The sequence below is a fragment of the Macrosteles quadrilineatus genome, unplaced genomic scaffold (assembly GCF_028750875.1).
Source record: "Macrosteles quadrilineatus isolate MER2022 unplaced genomic scaffold, UCM_ALF_1.0 Scaffold_2__2_contigs__length_208266976, whole genome shotgun sequence".
In the NCBI taxonomy this organism is placed as follows: Eukaryota; Metazoa; Arthropoda; class Insecta; order Hemiptera; family Cicadellidae; genus Macrosteles; species Macrosteles quadrilineatus.
The window spans coordinates 206,066,735-206,089,822 of record NW_026542595.1 but is presented as its reverse complement, the minus strand read 5'-3'; the positions used below and the strand labels follow the sequence as shown (position 1 = coordinate 206,089,822).

At 36.2% G+C, this 23,088-nt stretch overlaps 1 protein-coding gene across 9 annotated transcripts in view; it reads left to right on the top strand.

The window, feature by feature from the left end:
• The window catches only part of LOC128986953 (dachshund homolog 2-like), a 191,363-nt gene that overhangs the window by 67,357 nt on the left and 100,918 nt on the right, over window positions 1–23,088 (top strand). For 6 of the 9 annotated variants that reach the window (XM_054407584.1, XM_054407581.1, XM_054407580.1 and 3 more), the window contains 2 exons: window positions 38–171; window positions 21,470–21,677. In XM_054407584.1, the coding sequence (XP_054263559.1) occupies window positions 38–171; window positions 21,470–21,677 (342 nt within the window). The remainder of the gene's footprint in view (window positions 1–37; window positions 172–21,469; window positions 21,678–23,088) is intronic. The other 3 variants (XM_054407583.1, XM_054407578.1, XM_054407577.1) reach the window with 1 other exon arrangement.

Below are 23,088 nucleotides of genomic sequence, written 5' to 3'. Positions count from 1 at the left end.
CCCCGTTTAACGTCAGTAACTCTCTACCATTGCTCAGTTCCAGGCCGGGACGACCTCCCAAGAGAGCATCCATCGGTCTCAGCTTGGCGGCTTCCCATCTGTCCCATCAGCTGAAGAAACACCGCCTTGAGAACGGGGACTACCCTGGCTACGAGAACGGCCATCTTTCTGGTGAGTTGGTCTATTTATATTTAAACTTCTCTAGAATGATCAATATTGGCAACAAAAAGCTTGTAAATGGTAACACAAGAAATGATTGGAAGATTCAGAAAATTTGGTTGGGCTGATGATTTCAGAGTACTTAAAAGTGATAAAATTATCACTTCGAGCTTGGTTGATAACCTTACTGGTGGTAATTAGTGATGTAGAAATGGAATTTTTATGAAATCAACCTCCAGCTACATCATGAGGTAACTTTTTTGAAACACCATCAATGTTCCAAACTGTCAAGTACTCTTTGGACACTTGTATGGTAGGATTAAAAAGTATCGTCTATCGCTTTATTTGCCACTGCTGAGCATCTGAGTGGTTAAAATGTTCGCAAAATGAAAAGTTAAGGTCGCCAAAAACATTTCGATAAAAGCAAGAAGATAATGGTTTGAAACTGGACCTGGTTTAAGATGTTTATCTCGAACCCAGTTGAATTAGATTCTTTTCTAATGCTTCCGAGGTAAAGAAGTGCTGGTCTTAGCCAATAAGAAAGAATAACAAGTCATCATCCAAAAATACAACAATCATCAAATCATATTTGGGTTAAAAGTTTTTGCATCATAATCCTCTTCAGCGTTATTGATCAAGCACAATTGCCTAAATGTTTTCATACTTTTGACAAATTAAATCAATTCAGACGTGCCGATCGAGGTATTTCTACACCAGGGTTTATATTCCTCGCCAAGTAGGGAAGGGAAACAAATGACGGCAAAATAAGTAGCCTGTGGATTTTTCCCATGCAGAGGACCCGCCGTTGTCACCACATCGTTTGTCAACGGCGCGTGTTCTGAATACCCCCCCCCCAGGGTCGTGCCGCCCCCTCACCCTAAGGCATTCTTATCGGAAAGTCACCAAGTTTTCAAAATACCTGCACCACCCTTTGTTGCTATAACTGCGCTTGCTATATCCGCGATCCAACGACTTGGAGATTTTCCCTTGCACGTGGCAGTGAGTTGGATTTCACAAAGATTTGAAAAGGTTAAAATGTTTTAAGTTGGTATGTTATAATGGCTGATTTCAAACTGAACTTTTTCAGTAATTGATAACCACCCTTACCACTAAAAGCCATAGGGCAAACTAATCATCGGTGAATAGTTTTGGTTGGGCAATGATTGACATTTTTTATTTAATGTCCCTTTTATCAACGTTTTTCTATTCATTTAAAAAATCCCCTTTGACTTCAAAAGTTAATTATTAAGGTCTAAATCCAAAACACAACTGATGTTATATGTAGAAGTTAGATCAAGAAAAACAAATGGCTAAAACATTTGAAATCATCGAAATATGTTTTGGAATCAACTTTAGAAAGTCCTCAAATCAAATAAACCAACAGAATTGATTTGTTGGTCATGAATCTTAAACACGAAAATCCCTTTACACCCCAAAACCTCATATTATTTCACACTACCTGAAAAAGATACAGCATGTTCCTTATGTCACATGTACTAGCAACGCACTAGAATTTAAGAAAATAATGACGTTTAAAAAAATCATTTTATAAGCATACGAAAACGATTCCACTGCTCATTTCATTCATATAATCTTGGAAATATCCGATTTATAGTATAAAATACTCAAGACACAATTGTTTTACCGATGAATTGTCTTAAGTAACATCATCATATCCACACACATATTTGGAGCAAACTTACAAGCTACTCAAATCAGTGTTTTAGGAATCCACTATGAAACCATTCTCTCATTCCATCCCTGTAGTACCTAATGTGTTATACCCCGTTTCGGGGATTAATTCCAGAATTGTAACAATTTTCTTTTTACCCGGGTGTCGTTGTAAATAACATACACAGCTTACGCCTAGTTATATGAGCTCGCTCAATGTTTTTAGTTTCCCACCTAGCCTACTATTCCCCTGTCTCATTCCATCCCTGTGCATGAAATATCCCATTTCGGGGATAAAGTCCCCGCTTGTAACAGTTTTTGATGAGTGGTCGCTGATAGCGGCCCAATCAATAGCCACTATTGACTCTGTTGACGGCCCAGACAGCTACACAGGTAGAGCATTGTTAATTCCCGCAGCGGGCGACAAGTGAGTAAACAATATGAATGGGGAAGTAAACAATTACAACTGGTGTTTACCTTGGGGGCGTGTCACCAGCACTAATGACTTTACAAGTAGTCGCTGTAAGAAGTAATGTTTGAGTGTTGACTCTTCGTTGCTGGTAGTTGCAAGAATTAGTAAAAACAAATAGGACACGTTATTTAATAACTCTAAGAGTAATTGTCGAATTTTTAGAATGTTGACTCATCATAGAAGGGAATTGGAGAAGTGGTGTTTTAAATAATGACAGTATAGTGTAGGAGATTTCTTTACAATGTTTCCAAAAAGCCACAAATCTCTGAAAATAAAAATCGACTTGTTGAATTTATTCTTTTACATAATAAGTTTGGAGGATTGTAGTTCATTTAAACCCCTATGGAAAGCAGAATGTAATATTCACTTACTCTAAAATTAGATTGTAGATAGAAGCATTTCACAAAGGTTAAGCCAATTAAGAAGATTGTCTTGACTTGAAACCTCTCCAGTTTAATTGACTGCAGTCAATTACGTGTTAAGTGTATTGAAATTATTTCAGATTAAAATCCATACGTGTTGTAATCGTTATAATTATGAACAAAGTATTCCCTTTTGATGAAATGAACATGGCATATAGACATTTTCCTGAAGTACTGAGTGTTAGGTTGAAATCTGCTTAGTAAAATCGTTCCAAAACATTAAACATAAATTTAAAAGATAAAACAATCTCTTCTTAAATTTATATAAACTTGGAAGGAAAATATTTGGTAAAATCCTGAAATCCGAGCTCTGTACCCATAATGGTTTTCAGTTATGGAATGTTGGCAAAATTGCAACTTTCAATCTGCTTTTTATAATCGTCCCTAAACAAGAAAATTGTCACACCGATTTTGAGGATAAGAATCACTCGTTACTTCAAATTTTGAATAAAGTCTTAAGCTTAGGATTTTGTACCCACGGGATGAGCTTAAAAGCTAAAAAAAACTCAGCTACTTGCTTAAAATGTAGTTTTGTATGAAAGCTACGACTGCATAAAATCTGTACGGATAAGAATACCTGTCTTTACTTTTTTTCAGTTATATGTGAATACGTTGCCCCCATATTCTTTGTAGCCATGACTTTAATTACCAGAATGAGTAATGTTTTTTGCAAACTATTTTTCGTAAGAACCCAAAACATAAACCTAATACTATTACATTGCGGCACTCTTTCCAACCTGCGGAAAAGGTGACAGCCGCAGTACAAAGACCAACAAATCCCATCTACAGACCCAAAGAATCACAGATACACCGTCAGAAGGGAGGGGGAGAGCTTTGTAATCAAATTTCATCCATCCGAATTCTGTCGGCTTTGAGACGGGATCAGAACGCCATTGTCGCATAAAGGCGGTGAACAACCCTTGATGAAACATGAACTTGCATCGTTGACGTGGTGGTCAGTGCAACAGCCCTCTGTAAGGACAAACACCAAACAGCGTTGCATGTGTGTTTGTATTGAACAATGGCTAAGCCACGGCAAATACCGGCCCAGTAACAATATTATCAATACTGTACGTACAACGTAATTATAACAGTTTGCCTCGTCATAGCTCCACTATTTGTCCAAAGCGGGACAACAACGTCAACAATGTCAACGTTATAACGTCTCTATCAAGAAATTGTTTTGGTTTATCTTGTGAAATGAAGGTGGACTACTGAGGGATTTTTTGAGGTTAGGACGTAAAAAAGATCGTTGTAAGGAGTTTAACGCAAAGAAAAATGTTTCTATGGATGTTGAATTTGAACGGTAAGAACGACCGTTTTTCCAAATTAAAAAAATTCTCTTGAAAAATAACTGAAATGAAGAAGATCAAATCTATTTTGTTCCTTCCACCAGTCAGATTCCAATAAACCTAAGATTTTTGGAAACTTTTTACCTGAGGTTGTAGGCCTCAAGCTAGGTTTAGGATATGTTAGGTAAAGTTAGTTGTACATCCCTTGGGGTTTTTATAATATTAGAAGTATTGATATTTTTTTTTAACAAAGCAAAACACTTTAATACAATCAATTTTGACATGGAAAAGTAATAAAACATTTGCTATTTAAATTAATAAATAACTGGTAATCCGGCCCCATCTTCAAACTCTCTAAGGGTCCTCCACTTCTTCCTTGTCCTCCTTAGACACATGCTGCTGGCCCTTAACGTCGCAAAGATGGTTTTACCAGTTCATCACTAAACTGTAAGGTTTCTTCCATTTTTCTGTTAGGCGTTCTGTCATTGCTCTGAGCAAGGTATGAAACTCTTTGCCCAGCATTCCGTCCACAGACGTGACTAGTGGGGTAAAAGATGCATTTCTGGTTTCTGTTATTGTTAAATATTTCCTCTTCTTCTCTCTTTCTGCATTCTCCAACACTTTCTCGTATTTTGATATTAATCGGTTCCTATCAAAGAAGGGTTTAGTGGTTTTTTCTCAAACTCATTGAGGAAGTTCAACAATTTTATTTTAGTTTCCAAACATTAGTATATTTTCTTAACTGAACCACACTTATCTCATTATTTCCACATAATAATAGTATTTTTCAAATAGGTGAGTCATTAAATTGAAAAAAATACAAGTATTGTTTGCAACATTAAATCAACATAGCAACAAGGCAATTCAATAGCAACTGATTCCAACCACATCCCGTGTATATTCATCAAAACCTCTGCGGTCAGCCGTTGGCCGCACGTGCTGGAAGCGGTCGACCGCACGAGACTGCCGCACAGCGGCGCCTAATATGGTTATTGTTGGTCACTGTGCAGTAAGTTATATCGTGCGGCAGTGAGTCATATGTATAGGTGTTCGTACGTATTTCTGTCTAAAACTTATGTAAAAACATTGAAGTCCGGTTGGTTGAAATAGAATGTGGAACTTGTTTTTGTAACAAGGTCCAAATCTCGTAATTCATCAATGACTTTTAAATCTGCAATTGGTGGTCCGGGAACTCATTTAAAAAGAGAAGTCTTTCAGGCTGATAGAAATAATTGTTCATTACACTGTCTTAAAACAGCTGTTTTACGGTATCTTTGAGTCCCTAAAGATAGCTTTTTGCGGACTAGTCCGTAAAATTTTACGGACTTGAATCATATGGTCATGTCAAAGCTTATCTGAAAAACAAATCTAATGTTCTGGTCCTTTAAAATGCTTCAACAATATATAAACAAACTTTTTTTGTTTTGTTACATAACCTAATTCATTCAGTGTTACTGTATTTTATTTTGTATTTTCTGCTATAATATATGACAATGTAATGAAAATATTGTTCGTAACTCGTCCTAAAATGCTTTTTTGTGACTTGGTCGAATTTCCGGACTTGGCAAAGTCTCGTCCGTTAAACACGATATCCTCCCAAAACAGCCTACTTTAGGGACAAGTAACGAAAACAACTATTTTATAGTCCCCTCCATCCAATACAATATTTTATGCATTATAACATCTCTTACAACCAAACGCACACTTTTCATGGATTATTTTGGTTATTATTTCATAGATATATTTAAAACAACGACACTCTATCTTTGTAATTAACGTATTAATTAGCAAAACCCCCATTTATTTCAATGTTTACGCACCCAATTAAGCAGTAAATGACAATATTGCTTAATAAGACGGTGTGTAAATAATTTCTCTAACAATTAATTAATTGTTTCCTTCATCAGGTAAACACAGTTTAACATAAACGTCTCTTTGTTTATGATACTCGTGTAAATTTGAACTGGAATTACTGTAACATTGTTTACGTGTTGGCAAGTATACAAGTTTTAAAACAAAGTCTATAAATTTATTAGGTATTTTTAACAATTTTTTATTGATGAACTATAACGGTAAATTAGTTTTAATTCCTCAGCATTTTTGTATGTTCTAAATTTTCCTCGGTTGTCTTTTATCCTCGTATTTTTTGTATTATTTTATACACTCTACCTATCCATTGATTATTTTTGTCCATTTACATCACTTTCGCTTTATACACACACTAGGAGACAACTACAATCTCTAGAGACGAACATCTCCCCCTCGTTAATCACAAAACATAACCTAAGACGTCACCTCGCACGGTTATAGACTTGGGCAAACTCAATCATCTGTTTATGACCAATCCACCTGTTTATGATTGGTGTGATATTGAAGGCCGTGTAAATGTATACAGCAAACATCTTAGAGGTGGTAATCTAGCTTTATGTTTGGGACATCGCGCTGAAATGCATCTTAAGCCGAGGGGTCGGAATAGATTTGGGGTGGTTGAAATACATAGAAAATATGGATTTTTGATGATGGGCTAGAACTCCAAGTCTTACTAACATAGAATTGATTAATTACCAGACATAACAGAAAACAGTGTATTGAAATTACTGTTCAAAATGTTTAATACTAGTGTGGTCAAATAGTTCAAGGTAATTTGAAAGAGAAGTTAATAGTAACGAAAAGAGTACACTACAATCAACACTACAATGTAGTTAATTAATGAATACGTTAAATGGTAATATGTAACCCCAGTTATTTTTAGATAACTTTAGTTTGACTTTTATATATGGAGTCACTTGGAAAAACAAACAATAACTTCAATAAATTCTTTGAACACCATATTTTAGAAGTAATGCGAGTATATGCTGGAAAACGATTTAAGCAAATTGTGTTTTAGGTTTCTGAGGACCCTAATCAGACGTATTCCCATGAAGGCTTCGACAATAGCTACTCCTCTGTGTTTATTATATTATTCGTAGCCTACTATTATTAGTAGGTTCACGAAAAGTTGTTCACTATTTTTCTATTAAGTACCAGTAGGATAAATGTTCTATTCCTGTAATTAATCAATCTAATCATTTTCATTATATTTATTTTCTATTTCATTGGAATTTTTTACGTTTATTCTAAGGAAACTGTAAAGCTCTTTGATAATATATTATATTTATTGAATCCTCGCTTGCAAAATTATTATTTATTTTCTTGAATGTCCTGTTCTGTACAATTCACATCATCGATGTATGTAGGCCTACATCGGTGATTCGCATATTGCTTCTGTTCCAACGACGACTGAAGTACACGTCTATACACACATTAGTTCATCAAAGACAACGGAACCACCATCTCTATCTCGGCACTTCTGTACATTTTCAGACACTTACACCAAAGTGGCTACGTTCCATCTCTCATTACATTGTCATTAATGTTCTGATGAACGCGAATATCAAAGCAAGATTCGATAACGCGACTCACACAAAGGCTTCGTCCTAATCAAGCATAATTATCGAAAAACACCCCAAAGAAACACCCCTAAACAACACTACGTTTCTCTTATTATGCGAGCGGCGACCCCTTTTGTTTTAAATATCCCTTAGTCATGCGTCGCTTAAAAGGGTGAAAATGGAATCCGTCGCTTGGACGCTTCCTTAATGCACCACCCGCTGACTTTGCCAGTCCGTCCGTTCGTCTGTGTGTCGGTTTCATGTCTTTTATGTGGTGTAAACATGCTATTGTTCCCTTTTATTCGCTAGCGTGTCCATCACTGTTGGTAATTTCGGGTAATTTAATATTCCGCCTTAAAAGGACGGGGGATGAATGTATGAAAGGTTTTCGTTTGTTACGGCTTTATCTCTTGTGTGTATAATTTGAATGTTGTGGTATTATTATGTGTAAATGTGTATAATATAATGTTGTAACCGTAGGAATAAAATAGTTTTCTAGCTTCAAGGATGCTCTAAGGATACTTAATATGAAGTATGTAGGTTATTTTCAAAAACTTTAGGCTCAGAGGAAGGAATCAATGAATTTTAAATGGATGGATGTGTAGGGAAAAAAAGTCACAGTTTGTAAATCAAATCGAGACATCGTAAAGGGAATAATATGTAGTAAATCTGTAAAGCAGGCGGAAAATTGATACAACTACTCAAGAATCATACACTAAAAGTAAATACAATAACAATGTGAATTTAGTGAAAATCTGTAATTAAATATTAAGTTGTAAATTACATCGTTTAAAGAATCTGTACAATATAGTCGAATCAAAACATTTTATACATTTTTATTTTAATCGTGATTCACTCAAGGAAATGTAATACAAAACTAATATTGAGCAGAGACAGAGTAAGCAGGGGCAGAGAGAACTAAATATTAAACCAACTGTCCCAGAGACGCGGCGGGGCTTATAAAAACCGACACCAAACAAACAAACGTGGTCTATCTAAATCAGACCTTAGTCCGAATTAATAGCGGTCTAATGCGGACGGGGTAGTTTTGTGCGTTGGGGGTGAGTTTCGCTTACGATTATGATTATTAGAAATCCAGCTGGAAGTAGAAGTAACAATTTATAATAAATAAACGGTGCATGTAACGAAATAAAGTAGTAATTTTGTCGTAGGTGATATGACATTGGACATGATTGTTGACATGGGTAACGTTTTTTAAATGTGGATACTTAAACACTACCTACATAATATTTAATGGTATTTACTATTTAATAGATAAGTAGTTACAATACTTGTATTCATAGTAAAACTTTGTCCATTGAACCTTTAACTTTTTTGGTGGCCAGAAAACAACCACGTTTGTTTAGATCGATATGTGTCAATCGTTATCTAAAGTCTAATGATTTGGCAAAATAGGAAAACCCTGATAACTCGATATTAAAGGAAGCTTGACGAAGAAAGGAGAAATTAAAAGCCAAACTGTCCATCTCCTGTGTATAGAGGTGTACTATGAACATTTTAAATTCATTCAAATTATGGTTGTTATTGGTCACATTAAAATAAGCTTAGTCTCCTTATATACCTGTAGATTACACACAAATGTGCATACATTCGCTCATAATGCACACATTAGTACTATTCCCATACTCTCCTTATCTATGAGCTATTTTACGAAACTGCAAACACCCAAAGGCTTGTAAAGTAAACCGGTTTTTAGTTCATTCGCCAAACACAACGAGTGTTATAATTCACATGTTGTTTTCCAGCATAAATTACCCCCGTGATTTATTGGTGTACGAACTAAATAAAAGCACAATCAAACCAGAGATTAGCGTGTTGGGTACCAATGTTTGTTGAGAATGTTTGCTTACTTGGTGTGTTTGCTATCTTTGCCGCGAGACCAGACTTAAAATCCTCAGGGAGTGCTGAAAAAAAATACAAGACATGGTGAAAGAATGTTGGTTTTATTTTAACTAGTGGCTTAATTGATTTACATAGGAAGATAATGGCAGTAATATGTTTAATTTGTAGCTGAAAGAGCTAAATTATTAGCACTAACTAGCTTCTCAAAGCACAATCAAAAATGTACGCCATCTATTTCGGTTATACTTGTTTTATAACACTTTAACTAAAATAAACAAAAATATAAATGAAAAATGTATAAAATTCAATTATACCTCTATATTAACCTCTTTGGTAAGCACGAAGGCAAGAAGTGATGTTTGTGTGTGTAAATCTCAGTGTGAACAGCAAATCAGCAAAGTCACACACATAAACAAACCTCCAAACCAGTCCAATTTGTGAACAGCTTTGAAATGAAACAAATTAATTAATCTCCAATTAAGTCACGGACGCGTCCGGAATGCCGTAGGTGTCTCTGTTTTTATTCCTCATCGTCGTTCCCAGCGGAATTCTCAAGCCGAAGTATTGTTTCTTTCACTTCAATTTAGTCTAATTGTGCCTATTTCCACACACGGTACAGATTATAATTAATGGGTGTCTATCTGGAGTTAATTAATTAAGAGAGTAGCTGTGAACATGCACGGTGGCTGACAGTTATAAATACGCAAGTACCTATTGCAACTGTTGATGTACGATTCAGTAAGGGACGAGTGTATCAAGCTCAGTAGGTCAATAGGACGTGTGTTATATCGACCGAGCCCTTCCATTCCACCTCTTGAACTGACAAGTCCCATTCTTCTCTGACAAAGGGAATTTTAGATTCAAAATGGTTATGAAATGATCAAACACGATCAAATATGTTACGTTTCTATAAGTTTTCTGGGTAGTTGAGTTGATATAGGGTACGCATAATAATGGTTGGTTTGATGGTAAACTTGAGAGCTTTTTGATGCTTCTATATCATTGTGCTGATAAATTGTCCAGGCTGATGAAACAGCTGATCTTAGTCAGCAGAAGAACTGTATGCTTAGTCATCCAACACTCGTTTATTGCTCATTTTCACCTAAAAATGCACTCCATACACCCTGTTGTATCGCCGTCCCATATGATCTATCTTATAAACACTTTTGCAAAACTTATGACAGCTAGCCTGACTATACTACTGGACCGAATTACACACGGTTGATATCAAATGAAATAAATTAAAATAGTCTCAAAAATAAGCTCAAAAAATGAATTTTAAACTAAAAAAAAATAACATGGGCCCTATGGGTTGCCATGAGGGTGACGAATTATCAACAACATTTTAAGGGAAAATCAAAACAAATGGAAGAAATTCCAATCACATGTTTTATGTACAGAGTGGGATGACAAATAGAGAATTTCACATACTTTTGGTCGCGTTTTCGACCACGGGGCGAGCTCTCCTACCAACCTATAAACATTTTTACACAACTAGTAAACCAGAAGTATTACGAAACGTATACTTTTTCAGCGTGGCAATAAGCTACAATCACTATGAGTGACGATTGACCTATCTATCAACCGGCAGTTTGTCGCAGTCAGTCGTACAACAGGTAGGGTCCCAGCAGAATGTACAGGGGGAGGAAGTTCGTAGTTAACTCTAATAGTCCTGATTCTGCTGCCCCGTTTCCTCCTCCCCGCTGCAACGAGCCACATTGCAAATCCTAACTGTTCTCGTCCTCAATGTGACAAAACTGTATATCGTAGAGGGTACAATGGATCCGAAAATGTTTGTTCAGTGTGTAGGGATTACCAATAATTATCAGAAGAGAATGTTTTTTGCGAATTCACATTTACTCATTGTGAACTTGTGCAATAATTTGATACGGCGATCCACTCCTGATTGAGGTTCCTCTTAGTATACAGTACAAGCTGTAACAATAGTTTTACTTTCGTTTACTGTGTCGGAGGGAAAAAGTTAGCTTACTATAGGAAAAAATCCTCAGCACAGAAAAGAGCACTTCTATTCTATGCTATAGGAGGTAATTCCAAAATATCTTCATTAATTACAATATTGCAATTTTTCTTAAATTAAAATTAAATCAGTTTTATAAGTTATGATCATACGAAGGTGAAACTATTTCTTACAAACTATTAATTTTCAGCAACACTATTTATCCCCAGACTAACAAAGCATTTCGGTATAGTAATATTTTTACAATGATGAAAGTATTTTATGAAACAAAGTCCCGCCATCAAATTGAGAAGCATTTGGGTGATGGTTGTCGATTTATTGTATCCAATGCACTACAATCAGAGCATTCAAAGTACTATACTTTATACAAATCTTATCAGACTTCCCCGCAAGTATTGCCCTACTATGCAATTGTTGTTCCTACTCGTCACGTTCATCTCGTTGTCATCCAACTCCAGTATCCATACCCGCATCTCGTCCACATATAATTGGCAATTCCTCTCCAAGATGGGAACGAACCCATTAACATACGCCTTTCCTGTTTGTTAGCCGGTATTTGCTTCGATAATTGCGGTAGGAAACGATCGAAACTGCGCCTGATTGGTAGAAAGTAGCCACCGTGGGAAGTAGAGATGTGAATTGTTCTTGTTAACATGATCAGCTGATTTGAATGTCGACACCTTTCCTGGTGGTTTACATAGACCCGTTCTGGCGGGAAACGAGTCTGGAAAGTGAAATCACTTTGATTTCCGGCTCTAAATGTCTTGAAATGAAGCAAACAGTTGATTCCTTTCCTATGTTCTATTGATTTGAAGCTCACTGACGTTACCGTATCAAAAAATTAGTAATATGTCTGTTGCAGCCCGTATTTTTCTTTTCAATATGGAATGACTTGAGAGTATGTTAACCTAAATTTGAATGGAATACGAGTCCAATATTGATGAAAGCCCAAGGTGGTTTGATTACAATTTGATTTTTTCTACAACGGTTCATTTTATGAAACGAAATAGGGAGAGCAGCTCAGGTGCAATCTTCCGAATGGTACAAAGTTCTCAGTAACGAACCAGTGTCTCTGACGATAAGCACTACGACCACTCAACTATTTATATTATTTTTAAATCAAAGTCAACCATATTTTCACTGATACTCTCCCTTTTAAGGATTGTATCTTATGGCATAAGGTGTAACCTATAACAACACCAAAACCATCCAAATAATTTTTCTGGTTACACCACCATAGTTAACCAACGCAGAGAAAGTTCCCATAAAAATAATAGTTTTAAAATACACACTGTTCCTAAATACCTGTATAAGTATAACTACACCAACATCAACAGCGTTATGTGTGACTCGACCACAAGATCAACATCTACAGTCCGAGAGGACAAGACAGAAGATACTCGACAGATAAAGTCGATATTCAAAAGATAACAGTTGGCGGAAAAATCGGTCTAACGAAGCGGGACGGCCAATCCCAGAAACTCGACAAAAACAGTCGTCGAGTAACCTAATACCCGAGGCCGGGGATGCGGGGAAATACTGGCGTGCAGAGGTCCATTCACCAACACGCACATGTACTCATGCTGCGTTATGCTGACGTGTATATATGACTGGAGAACAAGTTTGCTTTGCGCCAATACATTACCTCAATTGCAACTGAATCATGTTTGTTGGGCAAAAGACTGTGGTGGCGTTTGTTTAATTTGACTCATTAGTCTTGTGAGAAAGCTATCTGGTCTAGTGGTAGAGCGGAGGGTTTCGGTTCGCAAATTCACGGGTGAATCCCGACAGCCTCCAATGACTAAACAGGTGATAATGGTGAGTTTTTCTAGGACTGAAGTAATTTTGATGGAAGGGGAAAACGGTAGATCCCTTGGGTGTGAACGGTGATCTTGGGAGCAAGAGGTAATTTGGATGGTTTATATTCTTGAGTTCTGTTGATTAGGGAATCGAATGATTTTCGAATCGATTTTTGCTCAGATAATTATTTTGAATGTAACAAACTAAACTAGACAGTGCATAAGAAAGACAGTTCTGAATATCTACAAATCTAAAAAAGTAACGATAAAATTGTAACATTTGTTCCTGTTCTTTCTTTCTTCCCTTTATCTTTTTCTTATTTATTTTCTTTCTTTCTTTCATTACTTTTGGGTAAAGGATTAGTGAACAGTTTTGATGGTCGTAAACATTGAAGTTCATGTTAACAGACTCCTTAATAGTTTACATTTTCTTTATCGGATAAAATACAGCAAAAGAAACATTTGAGGAGGGAATACGGGACGAGAACCAGGAACAATGCACATCTAAACTTCATTCGAATGGTAATACTGTAATGTCAAACATTACCACTATACTAGCCATGTATGGCCAAGGGCGATCCCCCAGGCCCTACAGAGTTCTCTGGCGACCAGACATATCGAACCGATCATTAGCAATAACACAAATGTTGACGTACCATGCAGCTTGATCAGTTTATGCCATAGTTTGCTTTTCATTAGTCCATCATTGGTGCGACGGGGACGCCAAGTTGTTTGTTTGACACTCGGTCAACTCTCTTGCAACTGTTCCGGTTCGAAACACTGGTACGAGAAACAATGTATAGTTGAAGTATGGTTCTAGGAGTTTTTGTGGGTTGGGAGGGGCAGATTGTTTTTAGGTGTAGACGCATCGCTCTTCTACTTTAAGCTTTTTGTTGTCGTGATCATAGTAAAAAGTTAAAACATTCACTTAGCGAGGAAAAATAGGGGAATCTCGTGAATTACTAAGCCAAGCTTTTGGAGATTTAAAAGTGTAAAGGTATGATAACTATTAAGCCTGTTGGAATTGTGGACTTATTAACTATGGTTTTTCATTTTATTAATGCATTAGCAACACATGTAGTAATTAATGTTTGTTTGAATACGTGTGTACTGTATAAATTATTTAATATTTTAAAGTGCACTGAGTCACTTCTGTAGTTATAGTTGCCTGTGTGTTTTACGAAAAAAATAATCTAGGCAGATAATAGAAAAAACTCAATTCTTTTGGTGTTCATTTTTTAACCTTAAGGAAACCGAAAATCCGAAAGAATGAGTTTAGGAACATTAAGGATGTACTAAATCCATGTAACTCTCGAGGTGAACCGGTTTCCAAAACATATTCCTCGATACGATTTTCGCGCCAGACGATGTCCACAATCGGACTGGTTTCGCCGCTCAGGTGGTCGACTGATTATAAAGTCATCCCCATCCAATTGTCCACAACATTTGGGTGTGGTTACTTATCGTGCTGACATCTCTTCCGCTTCGTCGCAGCGAAATCCGAGTCCCGAGATCGAGTGTCCCCGGTCCCTGTGAGGTCGTCGGGCTGAAAAATAAAACCGATTTTGATTTTCAAATGTCACAACCAGTCCGATTGACCGTTCGACACCGCACCCCTTCATCCGTGTGATCTGTAAAGTCATTTGTGAAGGTTTTGTAAAAAACTGTAGAAGACTTATTGGTCGATAGTTAATTAAGTGAAGGTGATATCCATTGTTGCTGATAGCGACCCGGTAGCAACCGCGCTGTAAATCAGTAGTTTTAGCAACGCGTCTTCATTATAGCGCTGAACAATACAGCAGTAAACATAGAAAGTCTTTTGTTCTCTTGTTTCTTTTACAATCCAATTAATCATGGAGAACAAATCGCGATTGTAGACAGTAAATTGTAATTATTTGAAAACTCCAACCCACTTCACAGTGGGATTAATTGCGCTTGTTAATTAGGATTGTGAGTAATATCATCGTTTCAAAATAATTACACACTTTTTAGAACTGATGGTTAGGAGTGAGAAACTTCTCATTACGGATAATCTTGGTGAAATTGTTAGCCTTTGTCAAGAAACTTGGCAAATATTTGTACAGGTTTTTGCTATTACTTAGTGACGAAATCGTTATAAATTTTCCCATAAACTTTTTAAACTATAAAAGCTAGTGTAAGTAGACGTAAATCGCAATTGCCTTGTAGTGATTGTTTGACGTACATTAACTATTACGCAAATTATTAACAAGACTTAGTCAGACAACAAAACATTTAGCCTAACTACCCTCCATTAAAATTTCAACAACATTTTCTCTCATTAATAGTTTTTTTTTGAATTTTTTTTACTTTTAAGAAGCATAGATACTTCAAAGTGTAACCCCGATTATATACAAATATCGAATTGTATCTTCCTGGTGCATCCTAACAAAAATGTGACTGATTGATTATTTCAAACTTTTAAACTTCGTAATCAATCTTATCGAATAATTCTAATGAGGTTCGTCTAGCTTACGTCACACTAGTATCCAAAGCCATATAGTTACATATCTTCATGTGTATCTACTATTTATTTAGGTCTTGTTTGCAAAATCTTTTCACAAATCCCTAAACCCCTAATTTCTCTGTCAGACGGAGGTGTCCTAACACACGACAGACAGACGAGTGTAGGTTAAAGGTCGCTTGGGGGACTGCCAAGGTCAGTTGAGCCCATAAATACTCATCTCTGGCCAAGACCATTAGGCTATTAGACTATTAGCTTCTGGTACGTGCCCCAATGTCTTATAATGTCAATGCCGATGCAATGCATAACTGCCCGTCTACTGCGGCTAGTCCTCGCGCTATGGCTCCATCAGATACGTGGCTAAAAACAACTTCTACGTGCTTAAAATGGTTTCTGAAACAATTATAAGTTTTTAACTGCAGTAGGGTAATGGGATCAAAAAGTTAAGGAAATTTCCAAACTTAAGTTGTGGTCAAAACATTGTCTTAAATATCTCTGTAGCTGTTAATGGTTAAAACCATTACAACTCTATTGGTCTACGCGTTTCGACACTATTGTTCCCTCGACAAATAAATATACTTGATTAAAGCGTCATACGAGCGACCCATGAGATTTTTGACTGACTACACGTACGGGTTTTGATGGTATTTAAATCTAGTTGCACTCAAAGTTAGTTTCTAAATAGTAAGTCTTGAGAAGATGTTGATACTCAAGCCTTTGCTTATTTCATTTGGAAAATCTAAGCATGTATGTCATATGGTTGTAGCTGTCCCCTTATTATTAACAACTTACACCTACATTCACCTACATTCAACGTAACACACAATTCAAGCAACTTGTCCAAAACGAGTTCCATTCCCTATAATCAGTCTATTACTCGCAGCAATTCACGAATTTGAAGCGCATCAAACAATAAACGTGGAGAGAAAATGAAGCAATCAATGGTAAAAAAGATAATGAACCGCGATGATAATAATTTAGACAAATTAGGTTCGCGATTGTAATAAGGAACATACTTAGGACGGCCGACACGGGCGATTAAAAGCCCGGCAAATTTACAGGTATTGCGTTCACGTGTGCTATTTCACCCGCGCGATTGACTCAACTTACGACCAATTATAAGGCGTAATTTATTAATACGAGTGTTATAGTGACAATTAAGAGATGAATATTTGTTATTTTATGTGAGAGCGGTGCAATAAATGTACACAATCAGCACGATGTTTGAGCGTCTGAAAACGTTTGGTAGTGTAGAAATGTTATACGTAAACATTCTCAGTGTGTTGGATTGGTTCTTAAAACTTTTGCAACCGTCTTCCATTGAGATGGATTATTTATAATTTCGAAATTGGTGTTAAATGGTTGGTTACTAGATTTCTTAACAAAGAACATCATAGAATAACTGTGAATTGTTATTTTTCAAAAGTTATACTTTGTTCATTATACTTGTCCATAGTCCTGTATGAATAAAATTACTATAGATTCTACAGAATTAATTTATTTTCACCCCTCTGAATTTGAAAGAAAATTAACGAATTCGTAGACCATTGCTATAATTACCTGTGTATAATTTGGTACGGAGGTCTCAATAGTTATGAGACGAAAGCACATGTGCAGCTAGTGTACAATTAACTTGTGCTTAGAGAAAGTTGTAACACACAATTAACCCTCTTAAAAAAAAAAACTGAAACAAAATGCGAACCCTGCCATCAGATTTTTCTCAGCTAATAGTAGATTGTATATGTAGACTAGACAATTTTACGCATAACTAAACTTTTACGAAAGAAACAACGAATTTGCTAGAAATCTTTGAAAATAAACCGCAGCCTTGTGCCACAAATCTCGATTTCCACAAATATTTTTGGTTGAAACAATTGGATATGCTGCTAGCTTAGTAGTCAGCGTACTAAAACGCGACTTTACAGCGACTTTACGGCGTGTGATATGATGAAGAATAAAGACAACCCTTTAGAGCTTGAGTTTCTCCCTAAATAAAACGCCCTAAATAAAAATATACTACTCACTATTCACCTAGAAAAAATAAACCGCAGATACTTCTATTGAGGTAAAAGCAATTGTAGATATCAACTTCCAACAATTCTCCAGTGTTGCCCACGGACAAAAAACCGACCTCCAGTCTAGTCTACAAACTCGCTAAACACCGCCGCGCACCGCTAGGTGAGAACCTCTTCCAAATTACAGTGTTCACAGCAATGCCACAGCCGTTTAACCTCCCCCTCCCCCCTCTCAGACAGACTTACAATATTTTCACTTCAATTTATCGTCCTAGCTGTAACAGTTGTACTGTCAGACCAAATAAGAGCTCGGGACGGTTTTAATTGTTCATAATTCGAGCAGTCCATTCCGCCTGAACCACACGTTGTCTTCATTAATGGGATATTACCCTGACAACAAAATAGAAGGAAGTTGCTAGCATGTGTTCATATTCGATATTCCAGTTTGTGGTTTGGACAGTGTGAGCTGGTGTATAGTCGATTTACGTCACGAAATGTTCAAACACACAACGTAATAAACGTACAACATTGTAAATAAATATTTGACTTTACTAAAAAATTAAATGATGAATATCGTGATGTATTGTTTCTGAGTGAAATCCAAATTTGGTTCTCGTTAACCAATGCCTAATACTAATTCAATTTAAAAAAATTGATAAACCATAGTAAATTAAGACAGAAGTCTGCATTTTTAAGTGTCAGGAAACACATTGTGGATGAAAAAAGTATATAAATAATCTAGTAATTTTACTAAACCTTTTGCTAAAATAAATATAAATAAACGTATGGCTGAGAACAAAAATTCAATCAGTGTAGGCATAGATTAAATCTTTTGAGAGTCGATTCACTTAATAACGACTAATTTTAAATTGTCTCATCACTGAATAGAAGTGTCTTCTCTACTCTCCCAAAAGGATTCACTCACAAAACAAAACAAACATAACAATAATAACAATAAAACACCCTCACAATTAAAACTAAACAAGTACATCGATAACAGTAAAATAATCATCAGACAGTGACTTACAACAGTCAGGTATATCAAGGTTGTCTGCAGGAGGCACATAACAAGAAACCCCGCGGAGACTTTACAGATCCGTCGTACAGACGGTTAATGATTGGTCTTAGCGAGATTTTTAAAATAAAAATGAAGTAAAAAAAAATGAAATATCTTTCCAAATACAGTACAAATGGTTATAAATGCTTGAATGTGTGCAGCTTTTGAGTCTGCTTTTTATGTGTAACGGACTTTGAAGAGTTTTTGAAAGTACCTTGAAATACTTTTCCAAACTCAAATCCATTGGGTTTACCAACCCAGTTTCGAATGGAAAGTAGTTTGAATATATTTTTCCCATGAAACATTTAGCCCTTTTGTGTGCAACAGCCCATTCTAAAAGGAGCGCTAGACTTACCGTTGCCAAACTTTACCTAAACCACTTTTGACTTTTCCAACTAAAATTTTCATAGAAATTCCTGTAGTGTAGTCTAGGGAGTCCAGTTGGAGCTGTCAAAATTAATGTCTCTTAATCTTAAGATTAATGAAAGCTTCAACTTCAATATTAATTGATAGCTGTTATTTGATGTGTCAGTTTCTTGAAAGTATTATGGATACTCATTTATTTATCTTTGCCCACCTCTTCCCAATTCTTTAATTTCCTATTTTAGCATTTAGGTAAGTTTCAAGACCTACTGTAATCTGTGTTAAATTTGGTAACCATTGAAATAGTTTCCTTACAACAAAGACAGCTAAATTAAGTCATTAATCAGATTAATTTTCACAAAGATTCTTGAATTATTTTAAACAAAAAGGCCCATCTACCAAACATACTTCAACATACAAAGCCGTAGAGTCTGATAGTCTTGGCAAACTAATCAAAACCAATCATGCATTTCAATTAATCAATCGCCTAATGACATACAATAAAACAAGATTGAGAACAAAGTATAATTCAAACGAACAATCAAAACGTCTTGTAACCAGAGGCATGGACGAAGCATTGATTGCAAAACAAAGATGATATCACCAATACGTCATTATGGGTTATTGTCTTGTCATTGTGTATTATGACTTCTACAATGGGTGTTAGGACCTTGAGAACTGTTATTTCTTCACAAGGGTTGTAAAAGATGGTAAACATTAGATACAAATCTTGCATCATTGTTAATACTTCATTGTGATTTAGTGTGTGTTTAAATGCTGCTCAAAGTGTCTGTAGACTTTTCCAACAACAATTGATTATGTGAAGTATTTATAATACAACAAATTGACTCTTATGGGAACATGGTATTGCTTTTGAATGTGTGAGTAAGATTTGATGTAAATCAAAAAGAAATTTCTTTTCTCAATTTTCAGCTTGCTTGATACTAATTGATCTTTAGATAGCTTAAATTGGAGTAGAATGACAAAGGGACACAGATAACTTGACAACCTTGATCCAAATGTGATGTTCTTTTAGAAAAAGAATTCTTGAAATCATAACCAACTGTATGAATAGACTGAATAGAAAAATATTGTTTAAATAGAAAAATAAATTCATTAACACAAAGTTCTTTCACAAATCTTTTTCTTTCCTTTTTAGCACTAAATCTCTGATTTTTGAAACCACTTCCTTTTCTTTGAAAAAATATTTTGTCATACAAAAGATTTGGATTCCCAAAAGGGAACAGATGTAAGATAATTAATGACTTTAAACATTTCTATTCTTCATCATTTGATAGTAATTTTGTTGATTGGTTTCAATTTCCAAAAATATTATGATATTATGCTTTTCCGACGTTGTACAAGTATATCGCCCTCCACGACTACGATGCCCCCTTCACCAGTCAAAATAAGGCACGATGAACCCGTCCAACATCACTGGCTATTTAGCATTTCGTGATTTGCTGACAGCCACGCCAAGCTACTTTAGGCTAGACATGTCCATAGCCCGCGCATGTCTTGCCAATTTATTTGTTTAATTAGTTTTGTCTGGATCCGTGCAAGTAAAATAACCCGGGGTGCGTGAGTCACTAATGTCTGCTCGAGTCCGCTGGCATTTATGGCACGTCATCTTTGCGTTAAACACTCCAGGTGTGAGGTTTTAATTGGTCTGGATGAAAAAGTTGTCAGTGAACGAGTAAATAAATGGGAATAGTGGCTGTTAAGGGTTAAATGTGACATGGTCATTATTGTCTGGCAAGCTTTTTAAGTCGCCTACAGTTGGGTTCTTCTAAACTGACTTGACGTGAAGAATTCGTTTTTACAACAATAGTTGAAAGAAACGAGTTTTTTTTATCGGTTTCCCAATATATATATCAATATGTATAGGTAAAAATAAATTGAAAATGTATCATGATTTTTACAAAACTTCAAGTTCAGTTATCGAGTACAGTATCTTCGAGAATATTAAACTACATCTGAGTTCACCAAATCAATGACCTAAACACTCAATGCTTCTTGTTGATTGATTATTCTTCAATTTAATCAGAAACAAAAGTGGATTCCAAATCCAAACAAATCCGTAACAAATTCAGCTAAGGAAACATGCAGGGACCGAAGCAAGATCCTTGCAAGACGCCGCGCGCGGTTGCTGTTTTCGGCGGGGGATTAGCAGAACCTCATCAATCAGAACGTGTCCTTGCATACGCACGTTGTCTGCTATCACAGCATTACGCGACCCTTCGTTAGCGCGATTGTGAGTGTGCGTGTGTGAGTGAAGGACCCCACAGCACTTGTCACCAGTGATGGATCTGGCCACCTTGGTATTCAAGTGAACTGCGGGGTGCGGGAATATTCTTGAGGAATTTCATGGCTTGAAATTTAAATCTGGTAATTGAATAGGTAGAAACAAAGATTCAAATATTCTGCAAACTTGTTTCACTGGCTGACAATTAATTTTTTTCCAGACGGACCGAGGATGGAGAAGTCACCCCTGCTCGCCAACGGGTACAACCACCCTCCGACCCATCTGAACCACATGCAGTTCATGGGTCTGGGTCAGCATCCCCACACGGCCATCCTCAACCCAGCCCTTGGTCACCACCCGGGTCTGCCGCGACCTGACGGGTCCATCATCAAGAACCAACCTTTACCCGCCATGGACGCGATAGCCAGGTAAGGCATTCTTGGTGGCAAATGTTCAAGTTACGAGTCTAAAATGTTCTGTATCTTGTTATTTAGAGCAAAGTATAGAGAGATTAGTACTACTTAACCAGTGAGGATTGACTGGTAAGAATTTCGATAAAGGGACAATATTGTGAAATTTGGTCCCTTGGTTTATTTCTCTTATGTTGATTTTAATCAACAAAAGAAAAAAGAGGAAAGTAAAATCCTTTTCCAAAAGGGAATAAGCAAGTTCACAAAAAGAATAATTCATTCGACGACCATAACACAACATACCAACTACGGTTTCAAAATGAGTTGATCTTTAAAATACTTTAAGATACCACCTAGTTTAGGTATTTTAGAAATATATTGGAAATACATTTTAAAATTTAATTCGCCTCCAAAGTGGTTTAGATGGTGCAAATTACATCTATATAATTACCATTTTCCATTTTATTGATAAGAAGATCCATTTACATCCCATTTCCTAGTGAATAATTAGTGATGGACACGTGGAAGACGTAACGTGATCCGTAGAAACAGTCGATTCAGCAAGTCGACCTGAAAGTCTGTTGTCTTAACCCTACGTATGGCTTCACCAGAACTTTTGTCTAATCTCGTTAGACAATCCAATTGGTCGTCTTACGAGGCCTCCATTACCATTTGGACGTCTCTACTGTTGAAGGTCTTCCTTTCCTTACACCCCTATCTTGACAAATAAGCCTGACTGTCTCTTTTGCATTTGTTTAATGACTCCGCCGTAGAATCTTCCTTAAAAGTGTTCCTTGAGTATAAATTTCAAAGTTTTTCTCAGTTTCACAAGTGCAGATTTTAGACCAATAAAAACCAAGCGTAAAAGAAAACATTCAAATATTAGTGAACTCATTTCTCAAGGTTCTTTCCTAAAGTATTGATCCAAAATTACTTTAATGACAGCCTTGGAGCGAATATGATTGAATAATCCATCAATTCGCAATCAGAGGGCGTCCTGCGCTCAACTCAGATCAAAGGATTATTGTAATTAAAATGCAAATCATTCGAAGAACTAAGTTCTTGATGTAATTCAGAGAGGCAACACCTCTGTGATAAATTAAACATTAATTCAAAACGAAGAAATTTCTCGTTCAGTTAGTTCTTTGATGATCATCGAACATGATCTATTTCAGCATTGTAAATATAGTTAGGTAAGGTAGGTAAAAAATGAATATTTGATGAGAATTTGATGAGAACTCCGTTTTATTACAACTTAACGAATCGAGATAATGTAAATACGTGATTGGGGGTAAATGCTATTTCAATAGGTTTTGGTCAGTTTTACACAAAATATAAAGCGTGTACTCTTATATGGGAGTGCCTCTAAATGCCAGGTAAAATGCATTTGTCCAAGGATACCCCCATATTGCTAAGGGTATAGTAATCT